Source organism: Carcharodon carcharias, chromosome 1 (assembly GCF_017639515.1).
Source record: "Carcharodon carcharias isolate sCarCar2 chromosome 1, sCarCar2.pri, whole genome shotgun sequence".
NCBI lineage: Eukaryota > Metazoa > Chordata > Chondrichthyes > Lamniformes > Lamnidae > Carcharodon > Carcharodon carcharias.
The window spans coordinates 15,598,012-15,611,036 of NC_054467.1; the positions used below are offsets into that span (position 1 = coordinate 15,598,012).

The 13,025-nt window shown below is 43.7% G+C and overlaps 1 protein-coding gene across 11 annotated transcripts in view; it reads left to right on the forward strand.

Moving 5' to 3' along the window:
- The window catches only part of wrn (WRN RecQ like helicase), a 109,834-nt gene that overhangs the window by 42,061 nt on the left and 54,748 nt on the right, over window positions 1–13,025 (forward strand). For all 11 annotated transcript variants that reach the window (XR_005941741.1, XR_005941736.1, XR_005941733.1 and 8 more), the window contains 5 exons: window positions 27–133; window positions 1,102–1,289; window positions 1,402–1,576; window positions 6,781–6,962; window positions 11,773–11,874. Coding sequence is in view for 6 of the 11 variants with exons in the window: in XM_041177660.1 (XP_041033594.1) it covers window positions 27–133; window positions 1,102–1,289; window positions 1,402–1,576; window positions 6,781–6,962; window positions 11,773–11,874 (754 nt within the window). In the remaining 5 variants the exon portion in view is untranslated. The remainder of the gene's footprint in view (window positions 1–26; window positions 134–1,101; window positions 1,290–1,401; window positions 1,577–6,780; window positions 6,963–11,772; window positions 11,875–13,025) is intronic.

The following is a 13,025-nucleotide window of genomic DNA, read 5'->3' on the forward strand; positions in this document are numbered from 1 at the left end:
TATTTGTCTTTTTGATTTACTGCCAGGTATCACCCTTGTTGCTGTGGATGAGGCTCACTGCATCTCCGAGTGGGGACATGATTTCAGAAATTCATACAGAAAGCTAGGAGCTTTAAAAAGTTTTCTGCCGCAGGTGAACTGATAAAATATCTTTGCCCAAAAAGAAATCAAAGCATTTTTCCCTTAAGTAATGATATTAAATAAATAGTATTACAAGCTATTAGTTAAATATAAAGTAACTTGGTACTTTGATATAGCTGTTCACGTACAGGCTGGAACGATAGATTATTGCACTAGGTTTGGAAATGCTTATGACACAATCCTATAAGTTAAGCAGCTTGTGTTTTAACTTCCAATTACTCTTTCAGGGTTAGCAGGACCCAGGAATGTGAGTTTGTATTGAGCTTTACAGAGGCTATGACGGTTTGCTACAAACCTGTCTTGTGTTGCTATGTAGACCAATTTAACCCCCATTGTTTTTACTGATTTAAATATTATTCCTCCTTTTTTTGTCTTGTCCAATGTACATCAAAGTGGCATCAGTGGGTGAAAGAATATAATCTTAAAATGCGCTTAATTATTAACAGTTTTGTATTTCAAGTCCATTGTGTTCACTGTTTGCACAATGATTTGTTAGTCACAGGGAGAGTAGATTGGATGGTTGGAGATCATTGAAGGAAAGTTTAGGTTGATTTCTTTTTAATAATTTGAAATTTGCAAAAGCACATTATTACTTCATTTCAATTTGAAAAATTAATTTTACGTTCTGTAATTGGATTTTGATTTTGTTATTGAAACTGGGTAAACTGGGCTCATGGTTACAGCACTGTACCAGCAGCCAAGTGACTAAGTTTGAATCCTACCATGGCATGTTATAAAACTGTGGGCTGGCAAGCATAAAGAAAATGACCAAAATACAATTAATGTCCATCAAGGAGGGGTGCTCTCACCTTTACCTGGTCTGTCCTGCACTCAGGGCCACTAGGCATTACCTACGAATGCTGCTTCGACTGTGTCACCCACATCCAATGAATGAAAATAAATGTTATTGTTTAAATGGGACTGTTTTACTCTGTTAATATGATCATTTATTGGCACTAGACTCCAGTTGTTGCTTTGACTGCCACCGCCAGCCCTTCAATTAGAGATGACATCATAGAGAGTCTGATGTTGAAGAATCCTCGGATTGTCTGCACTACATTTGATCGACCAAACTTGTATTTAGAAGTAGGCTGGAAATCTACAGACATTCAGCAAGATTTAAAGCCACTATTAATTAAAAGGGATGAGTATGTATTGACTTAAGTTGATCAGATATATGGAAAATTGAAGAATCTACTCTATTGCACAAACAATATACCTTCATATATTCTAAACATATATGTTTTGTTTGAATGGTAGATTCACATTTGAGTTTGAGGGTCCCACTATAGTTTACTGCCCCTCCAGGAAAGCCACAGAACTAGTGGCTGCAGAGCTGTCACGGATGAATATTGCTTGCGGCACATACCATGCAGGCATGGGCATCAAAGCCAGGAGAGACGTCCATCACAAGTTCATGAGGGATGAAATTCAGGTCTGAAACAATTTAATTATTTTTCATTTAAATTATCAAGGGCGGTGCTGCACTGGATTATACTTATAGGGTAAAGCTGAATATTGGTCACTATTTTCAGTTTATCGATATTGATGGTTTCGTATACATACTGTTTTTGGAGCACTCATGTTAAATTAAAAAAAGACTGAGTGGAATTGCCAAAAGTAGTAGGTTTGTATAGAGAATGATGATCTACTGAGGATCAGGTTAAGGCACATTGTTGCAGAGTAGAGAGAGCCTTACAGAGTAGAGAGAGCCTTATTCTTGGCTGTACTTGATGCTTACTCTGAGATTCCAAAATGGTATTGCTGCCCAGCAGCTTTCCTACACCTTGAATGCTATAGATGTCAGCAAAAAAAAATCTAATTCGGAGAAGATAGTGAAAACTCAAAGAGCCAGGGTGGTGTTTCTCAGCTGTTCCACCTTTTTATAAGGAATTGAATATTCTGCCTTCCCCTTTCTAAATAAAATGAACCAGATGAAAACAAATTCAGCAGAGACTACACTTACTTTTCTCCCAATTTTTTCCCTTTACTCTCTGCAAGATGGCGACAACTTGTGCTACATTGCTAACATCGTTGGTGGCCTCGACTGCTTTGACCAAGTGATCTGACCAATGTAGTTTACATACACATGAAATAGGAGCAGAAGTAGCCATTTGGCCCCTTGAGCCTGCTCCACCGTTCAATAAAATCATGGCTGATTTGTTTGTGTTTCGAATTCCACATTCCCATCTGCCCCCGATAACCTTAGATTCTTGTTAGGCAAACAAATCAGTCTACCTCCGGCTTAAACATATTCAATGACCCCGCTTCCACCACATTCTGAGACCGAGAGTTCCAAAGTTGCACAACCCTCTGAGAGAAAAAAATTCTCTTCACCTTTGTCCTAAATTGCTGCCCCCCAATTTTAAAACAGAGCCCCCTAGTTCTGGACTCACCCACAAGAGGAAACATCCTTTCCACGTCCACCTTGTCAATACCGTTCAGGATCTTATATAGTTCAATCAAGTCACCCCTCACTCTTCTAAATTCCAGTGGATACAAGCCCAGTCTGTCTAACCATTCGTCATAAGACAACCTGCTCATTCCAGGTATCAATCTTGTAAACCACCTGTGAACCACCCCCAATGCATTTACATCCTTCATTAAATAAGGAGACCAAAACTGCACACAATATTTGAGATGTGGTCTTACCAATGCTCTGTATAACTGAAGCATAACATCCTTACTTTTATGTTCAATTCCTCGCATAATAAAGGATAGCATTCCATCTGCCTTCTTAATTACTTGCTGTCCCTGCAGACTAACTTTTTGTGACTCATGCACTAGAACACCTAGATCCCTCTGCAGCGTGGAATTCTGCAACCGTTGGCTTCTATTGGTTTTGAATTGTGGGGGCCATCGCAACCATGTCCAACCATGAACCCAACCAGCATCCACAGAAACATTTCCAGCTGTGGCCACCTCTGGATCGCAATCAGGAACAGGAACTCTTATTGACAGTCTTCTTTCCTGTTAAAAACCATAGAAGCCAACAAACAATTGTAAATTCGGCATATTATTTGAGATCAGCTAATGCAATGCAGACCAGCGATCAATCCTGGGGGCAGGCCTTTATATGACTCTGGAGAACTCAATATGATTGACTTGTTCTTAAAGCTCTTCCATGGTTATGATGATTTAAGAAGATTCCATTTACCTGGCTGCTGCCTGTCTCTTTTAGCGGGTATTTTTTTTTTGTCAAAGCCTGAAAGCGTATCACCATTAGAAATCAGCCTTTAAAGATGCTGTAAATGCTTTGTAGCTGATGTGCTGCAAGAATTTCCATTAAAACAGAAAATGCTGAAAATCCTCAACAAGTCAGGCTGCATCTGTGGAGAGAGAAACAGAGTTTCTGCTGAAACTGACACAATGAACAAAGATGTTTTAAAAACCTACTTTGAAAAAAAGCTGCTCAGCTTGTAACCTCATAAAGTGTCAATCAACCATAGCCATTCATAGTATCAATGTCAAAAGCTTCTATTCATTGCACACCTTTTAATCTTTCTTAAATAAATACGCAGGCATTGAAAAACCACATCAAAGAATAATGTATTATAAGGTAATAAACATGTCAATTAAACAGAGCCAGCAAGCTGATTCCTGGTGTGCTCAATGCATTTGCCATTCTTGGAGCTCAGCCTGCCATTCATAATGGGGCCACCTGGAAAAACAGATGTTTGGCCATCTGTTCTAACAGCTTCTGTGGATGCAGCTCAAAGCCTCCTTGTTTATTGTATCTTTTTCAGGAGCATTTCAAAGACTTGCCTGACTTGCTCACAGCTTATTTGTTCTAAATATAGTGTATACTGGCAGAGGGGTATGGAGGATGCATTGGGAGGGTGAAAGGGGGAGTGTGAGGGGGAACAGGGGGCATGGGATATGTGGGGCATGGAGGGAGCAGGGGATATGTGGGGCATGGAGGGAGCATGGGATATGGGGATGTATGGAAAGTGTAGTTGTGGAGGATGAGGGCTAGGGGGCCTAAGAACCATGTAGAGTATTAGAGAGTTGAAGCCGGCCTTCTAACCAGCCCATCTCGGCACCTGGTCACCTCTGCACTGCCTTGGGCCTGCATATGGAGGTAGCAGACCCGAATCATTTCCACCGCGCCTCACAGACAAAAATTCTTTGGGAGTGGGAGGGGGTTATGCGCTTGGGACCCTGAGTTCGGGCAATGGCCCGACTCGTATTTTCTGAAACAGAGGGGAAGGCCTGGCCCAATGTTTCAGGTTTGTGACATGAAAGTTTATTGACCTGAAACATTAGCTCAGTTTCCCTCTGCACAGATGTAGCCTGACCTCCTGAGTATTTCCAGCATTTTATGTTTTTATTCCTTTGTCGTTTACTGTTAAAATGGGCCCGATAACAACTGAGTGGGGAAGGGAGCATGGGCAGTGTGGGGGAAGATTTGCAGACTGAAATCCTTGAAAATAAGTTTATCTTGAAGGTCCTACTGAATGGTAGGTTTTCCAGCTGGCACCAAGCTAGATTCACAGACTGGCTATCTGTCAGGCTGGAAAACAGAGTGGATGGCAGTTGACCATCATCCAGTGACTGGAGGGTAGGTGCAGGATCCTGTCTGCTCCACAAGAAATGCAATAAAGGCACCAAACTTAATTACCTGTCGCTTTTGCCTCCTTTCATTTACCTAATTTCCTGAGTACTTGGAAACCCAGCCTGCAGAAGTTAAAAATAAAATTAGACTCCTGATTTCAAAAAATTAAATTTCAGAGCCAGAGGGGTTTACTGGCATTAAATAAGTTTTATTATGTTGTCAAGAGGGCACTGAGACTGAAATGGGCAAAGCCTAACTTTCTGTGACTAATTTAGTTAGCATCTACCATGTAAATACAGCTACTTGACGCAACCTCCTTAAATGACCAGTCTGCTTCCTGTGAGTAGATAGGTCACCTGCTTCGACCTGACTGAATTATAATTGGAAATGGGTGCATTGGATTGGGTTTTGTGTTTCGATTTTTAAGGCCCCGCCCCACCACCACCCTGGAAGGGGTGTTAAAATTGCCCTCAGCGTATCTGCTCCACAAGTAACTGCAGGACTCCATAGAAAGGACCTAAAGTTGGGAAAAGACTACTCTTAATCCAACATATCGCCCATTCAACTTCATCTTCACAAATTTGAAGTGTTAACAATTGAATAATTTTTTTGATGCTAACATGAAACTATTATAATGGCCCATCATATGCTTTGGCATTGACCACGTCTGCCATTTGTTAGACTTGCTCTTGTACACTTAGGCTTTCCGAATTTATATGTCGCAAGTTGCTGAATGTGGGAGCTGTTAATGTCAAGCTGAGGGAAACTGGGAATCTGGAATCTGAATTAACAGGAAAAGCAACTGTGACTGGGAAATAGCACAAGGACTAAGAAGGAACTGTCAGTTAACTTGGCTGCATTCAATGTTAAATCAGGTACAGGAAGAGAAATAATGAGAGGGAATGAAAGATTGGAGACAGAGGGGTAAATGTAGAAAGGAAAAGTTTAAAAAAAAATTAAATGTCTGATTTGACATTTCTAAAATCTCCCAACAATTAACCTCGAGAGAATGAGACTCCTGATTTCAATAAGTTAATTTCCTGAGCCAGAGAGGTTGACTGGCATTAAATAAATTTTATCATGTTGTCAAAAGGGTACTGAGACTGAAATGGACAAGACCTAACTTACTGTGGCTAATTTAGTTGGCATCTGCCCCCGTGCAAATACAGCAATTTGACACAATCCAATGCATTTCAATGTTGATACATCTTGGACAGCGACTTTTCAATTTAGACTTATAGATGTTTACAGCACAGGAGGAGGCCTTTCGGCCCATCATGTCCGCGCCAGTCAGCAAATATCTGACTGCACTATCCCATTTTCCAGCGCTTGGCCCATAGCCCTGGAGGCTATGGCAACACAAGTGAATATCTAAATACTTATTAAATGTTATGAGAGTGTCGGACTCAACCACTCTTTCAGGCAGTGAGTTCCAGACTCCCACACCCTCTGGGTGAAAACATTTCTCCTCAACTCCCCTCTTAGCTTAAACCTCTGGCCCCTCGTTATTGCCCCCTCGACTAATGGAAAAAGTGCCTTCTATCCACCCTATCTATGTCCCTCATAATTTTATGCACCTCTATCAGGTCCCCTCTCAAGCTTCGTTGCTCCAAGGAAAACAACCCCAGCCTATCCAATCTTTCCTCATAGCTCAGACCCTCCAGCCCAGGTAGCACCCTGGTAAATCTCCTCTACACCCTCTTCAGTGCAATCACATCCTTCCTATAACGTGGTGACCAGAACTGCACGCAGTACTTCAGTTGTGGCCTAACCAGCGTTTTATACAGTTCCAGCACAACCTCCCTGCCCTTGTATTCTATGCCTCGGCTAATAAAGGCAAGTATCCCATATGCCTCCTTTAACCTTGCATCTGCCCTTGCCTGAAGTTCTTGTGGCATTTTGATATAAATTACATTGAAGGCCGTTACCCTCACTATTACCTTGGCAACAACTTATGGGCCGTTATTGTTAGAAGAAGAAATGGTTTTCTGTTCTCGTTAATCTGTACAATTATTTATATATCAGTTGCATGTAGTTCTAATTAAGTGGTTCACATTTTCAACTAACATTTTTTTTTCTGCCAGTGTGTGGTAGCTACCATTGCTTTTGGCATGGGGATTAACAAGCCTGACATTCGTAAAGTCATTCATTATGGAGCACCTAAAGAAATGGAATCATACTATCAACAAATTGGGAGGGCTGGACGAGATGGTTTGCCCAGTACTTGTCACGTCCTCTGGTCTCCTGCTGACATGGTGTTAAACAGGTACAAAAGTCTACTGTCACTCTGTATCCATCTGCATCAGTAGGTAGCATTTGTTTATTGGCAGAATGGAATCTTCACTGTACATGGTAGGAGGGAATACATTTAGTACAGCTGTATTTTTGCTTAATGAGGTTATTATTAATGTCACAAAGTACTTTGTACTTTCTCACTTTTCTAATGGGATGGGCAGTAATTGAGGACTTGAATTCCAGCAAAATTAAATAACTTCTGATCCCAAGCACTTTGCTTTGACTTTCTCACTCAAAAAACTGGTGAGTATGGAATGGTTGCAGTAAGGAATTCTAATCAATTCTTCTCTCCTCCACTCACCACTCCCCTACCTTTTCCACATTGCTGTAGCAATGTGTTTCTAACTCCAGCCTCAGAATGATGTCCTAGTTTATAATCTCTGTTAAATGTGATTTTGTGACACAGGCTTTAGTTCAGATCATTAGCTCTAAAATCATACGACTATTACCAGTAGAGTATTAGAATCAGAATCACAGAATAGTTACAGCACAGTAGGAGGCAATTTGGCCCATCGTGTCAATGCTGGCTGATTGAAGGAGCAATTCAGATAGCGCCCCTCCCCACCTCGTCCCTGTTTCCCTGCACATTATTCCTTTTCAGATTTTAGTCCAATTCCACTTAGCTGGCATTCCTTTCTGTACAACAGGACTTGTGAAGTAATTCTTAAATTTATTATTTAAAACATAAATGCTGTACATATTTTCATATTTTCTTGCAGGAATAGTCACTTGCGATTCTGAAGGTGCTAACTCTTGTTCTGTGTATGGCATCAGCAACCTTTTAGCATGCAATCATTATCAGTGAACCTAGACAGGGAGTGCTGTGAGGCTATTTGACATTGGAATACATCACAGCTGAGCTCAAACCTGCTTTGGTCTATCCACACACCCCTTTCCAGTAGAGTACGTTGTGTATCATCAGAATTAGGAGCCCTCCAACTTCCACTGTCTCCAGTGAACTAAGAGAGAACCCTCAGGCCTGCAATGTTTCAACCACCATGTTGAGGACCCAGAGGCAGGAATCATCACCTGGTGGTTACTGCTTGGAGTGGCGCAGCCCGGCCAACAGCAAGATCGTGAGACCACCAATGCTCTTTTTGAATCCCAGGGAGAGAGGTACAGTAGGAAAGAGAAAAGAGGACAGGAGGAGGATGTGTGCCTATATGTCCCAGGTTCTCTCAACAGAGCCTGGTCTCCAGTTGTCTCAGACTCCCTTGCCACTGGACCAAGGCCTTGTTCCGTCAAACCCATGTAGTAGCTGGTGTGCAGTGGCCACCCCACGTTAAAAGCAGTCATGCACAGGCATCTTCCATCCCCTTAAAATGAAGTTCAAGACCTGGACAAGGATCCCCATAGACAACCCCAACAGCGACAGACATGGAATGGTGCACTGCTGTCCTTGCCTGGGAGCTCAGACGTTTTGACATTGACATCACCGCCTCAAGTGAGACCCAGTGGACAGGCTAAGGCCAACTCGAGGAATACGGTGGCGGTTACACCTTCTTCTGAAAGGGTAAACTAGTAGAAGGTCACTGCCTCCACAGGGTTAGCTTTGCCATTAAAAACAAACTAGTTGGCTGTCTCAATCACACCACTTGTGGGATAAGTGAGCGCCTCATGACCCATCGTTCACCCTAACCCAGAACCAAAGTGCTATAGTCCTCAGTGTGTATGCCCCAACACTACAGACAAATCCAAAGAGGAATTTTACTCCAGCCTTGAACACTCCCTGGCCTGAGGCCCAGCGGATGATAAGCTGATCCCCCTTGGCAACTTCAACACTAGGACACAGACCTCTGGGAAGATGTAATTGGCAGAGAGGGGGCAGGGGAATCTAACACCAACGGTACCCTGCTCCTGACAAAATGCCTAGAACAAGGCCTTGTCATAATGAACACCTTGTTCTGTCAGAGAGACAAGTATAAGGCCTCATGGTAACACCCTTGCTGTAAGCACTGGCACTTGCTTGACTATGTCATTGTCCAAGCAAGGGACCGCAAGGACATGTGTATCACCCGCGCCATGACACAAGCCAACGACTACTGAACAGACCACCGTCTAGTTCGCTCTGTCATCAACATCAATGTAGCCCCAAATCAAAGCAGAAACAGAAATACCTGGAAAAACTCAGCAGGTCTGGCAGCATCGGCGGAGAAGAATACAGTTGACGTTTCGAGTCCTCATGACCCTTCAACAGAACTGAAGGGTCTGAACAGTGGGTGGAAAAAGCACGAGATCCAACAGTTAGCCGACACCCATGACGTGCGAGGTTTCTTTAGCGCAGTCAAGACTGCCTACGGCCCAAGCACCCAGGGCCCCACTCCACTGCTGGCGAAGAATAGAGAGGTGCTCATAAGGACAGAGAGGCAGTCAGCACCCACTGGAAAGAGCGCATTGAAGATGATCTTAACAGAGATTCTGTCTTCAACATGAGTGTCCTCGACTCCAGCCCTCAGCATGCTACCCACCATCATTTCAGCACAACCCCGACCCGGTAGGAGGTAGAAAAAGCTATTCGACAGCTAACGAGCAGGAAGGCATCAGGAGTAGATGGAATCCCTTCCGAAGCATTAACGCATGGTGGGGAAGCACTATTGGTGCGAATGCATGGCCTCATCTCCCTTATTTGAAAGGAAGAGAGCATGCCAGGAGATCTCAGAGACACTGCAATCGTGGCCACCTTCAAGAAAGATGACAAGAGCGACTGTGGTAATAATAGAGGAATCTCCCTGCTGTCGGCCACAGGGAAAGTCATCGCAAGAATCCTCCTCAATCACCTTCTCCTGTGGCTAAAGAGCTCCTCTCAGAATTGCAGTGCAGATTCCACCCACTAAGGGGCACAATGGACATGATCTTTACCGCATGGCAACTGCAAGAGAAATGCAGCGAACAGCACCAACCCTTGTACACGGCCTTCTTTGACCTCACAAAAGCCTTCGACACTTGTCAATGCGAAGGATTAGATCATCATTCCGTTTCAAAAGTTTCCATCCTCCACCTGCTCCACGATGACAATGAAGCCGTAATCCGGACCAACGGGCCCACTGCAGACCCAATCCACGTTCGGACTGGGGGCAAGCAAGGCTGTGTCATCGCACTGACACTGTTCTTGATTTACCTTTCCGCAATGCTCCATCTCGCCCTCAGCAAGCTCCCAACTGGAGTGGAGCTAAACTACAGAACAGGCGGGAACCTGTTCAACCTCCGCTGCCTGCAGGCCAAATCCAAGGTTGTCCCATCCTCTGTCATTGAACTACGATATGCAGACAATGCTTGTGTCTGCACGCACACTCTGAGGCCGAACTCCAAGCTATCGTCAACAACTTCACTGAGGCTTACGTGAGCATGGGCCTTACACTCAACATCCCCGTGACACTAAGGTCCTCCACCAACCTGCTCCCATACCTTGGGAGCCTACTGTGAACAAGGGCAGACATTGTCGATGAGGTTCAACACTGCCTTCTGTGTGCTAGCGCAGCCTTCAGCCACCTGAGGGAGAGAGTGTTGGAAGACCAGGACCTCAACCCAGCACCAAGTTGATGGTCTACAGAGCAGTTCTGCCATCCGCCCTCCTATATGGTTCAGAGATGTACAGCAGGCACCTCAAAACTCTGGAGAAGTACCACCAGCGCTGCCTCTGCAAGATCTTGCAAATCCATTGGCAGGATAGGTGCACCAGTGTCAGTATTTTCACTGAGGCCAACATCCCCAGCATCTAAGCATTGACCACGCTCACTCGGCTCCATTGGGCGGGCACATCGACCGCGTGCCTGACACGAGACTCCCGAAACAAACGCTCTACTTGGAGCTTCGACACAGCAAACAAGCCCTAGGAGGGCAGAGGAAAGGCTTCAAGGACACTCTCAAAGCCTTCTTGAAAAAGTGCAACCTGCCCACCCACATCTAGGAATCCCTGACCCAAGACCGTCCCAAGTGGAGGGAAAGCATCCAGGAAGGAGCAGAACATCTCGAGTCTCATTGCCAAGGGCAAGCTGAAACCAAGTGTCGGCAGAGAAAGGAATGCATAGCAACCAGGGTCGCGCATTGGATTCTTCGGTCACCTGAGAACTAATTTTTAGTGTGGAAGCAAGTCATCCTCGACCCTGAGAGACTGCCGAAGAGACAAAAGCAACCCTCAATCTCCTCCCTCAAATTATCACGCCCTGCTGCTACATTGAATAAGATCAGCAAACTTGACAAAGATTAGTAAGCTTGCGACGCTCTGGCCTATATTGCTTTGTACTGCAACATGAGAGATTTTTAGGTATTAAGTTAATATATTTCCTGATGCAAAACTAATGTGATCATATTAAAAACTATTATCCTTGGAAATCTTTGTATTATATGTGAAGTTATTGTTTACAAGAGAATAGAAAAGGCTCTCTGTCCTACCAAAAACTTACTTGTGTGTGTGGACATCAAGGTGGCATAGCACACTGGATTCTAGCTTATTGTGCTTTGAAGCAATGACTAAGTTTTCATTCTTAACTGTTGGGATTTACAGACCAAACCAAGACCAAGTGCTTAACTATAAGGAGGGAGACAAATTTGGAAAGTAAATCATGTTAAATGCACTGTTGCAGATCATCTAGTGGTTGGCATTGCTAGCATACTGGCATTGTGAGTTTACTTTCTTGAGGAATGGTGTACAGTGGAGGGAGGATCAAGTGGGTTGAAGGGCATGAAATAATTTATAGGAATTTGTTCAAAAACATGCATGTCTGTTGAGAAAGCAACAAGTGTGTACGCTGTAATCGATGCAGTCATTGTTTCTTCTTCAGGCGGCTGCTGAGTGAGATTAAAAGTCCAACGTTCCGTGCCTACAAGATTAAGATGATGGAAAAAATAAAGAAATACCTCACATCATCCAAGTGCAGAAGAAAGTAAGCATTTAGTTCCAATTACTCACCATTTTATCCAATTTCCATGCCATTCAGTGCCAACTTGGCTCAGTTGATGGCACTCTCTGAGTCAGAATGTCATGGTTGGATTCTGTCAGGACTTGAACACATAATAAAGGCTAATACTTCAGTGTAGTAATGAGGAAGGGGCTGTATTATTCAAAATGCTGCCTTTTGAGTAAGACATTGAACTAAGGCCCAGTCTTCCTGTTCTAAGTGCATAAAATGCTCCAAGGGACTATTAGAAGAAAAACAGAGAACTCTCCTGGTTAATGATCAACATTTATTCTTCATTCAGCACCCCCAGCTGACCTGTCATTTATTTCAATTTCATTGTGCCCATTTGTCCATGCCCATCTTGCCCTCAACTCCATGTTTGAACCTTTCCAGCTTAGTTTCTTCCCTTGACACAGCACTGAAACACCATTCAGAAATTTTATCCTCTGGGACTGTGACCTTGGTAGATTGTTGCTCCTCATCCTCTGATCTCCCTGCAGCCTTTGTCAAATTCAGTCACGTGCCTGATCCTTCTTCAACCCCTCTCCTCCATTATGTTGCTCAGTGGACTGCCATCACCTGGTTTCACCTGCCCTGCTTGAATTCATCACCCCAGGAAACCATCTGAAGACATGATGTAAACTTCCACATGTATCCTGACAACCCCCAGCCCTACTTACTAATGCCCTTATTGGTTCCTACTGCCTCTTTGTTGTCAGACTGCTTTTCCAAAATCCAATGCTAGATGAGCCAAAATCTCTGCCAATCCAAACATTTTGAAGACCAAAGCCATTGTTTTCAGCTCATGCCACAAACTCTGTTCCCTCAATCAATTCCATTCCCCTCCATGCCCAGTGTCTCAGACTGAACTGGACTTTCGCACTCTCAGCTTCCTATTTGACCCCAGATCTTCTCCATCATAAAGACTGCCTATTTCCACCCCTGTAATATTGACTCTGCTCCTGCCTCAGCTAATCTGCTGCTCACCATTCCTGCTTTTATTACCTCTATATTTAACTGTTCTCATGCTCTCCCACCTTTCATCCTTCATAAACCTGAGCTGATCGAAAACTCTGCTGCCTGTACCCTAGCTTGCACCAAGTTCTTCTCATCCTTTAACCTTCTGCTTGCTGACC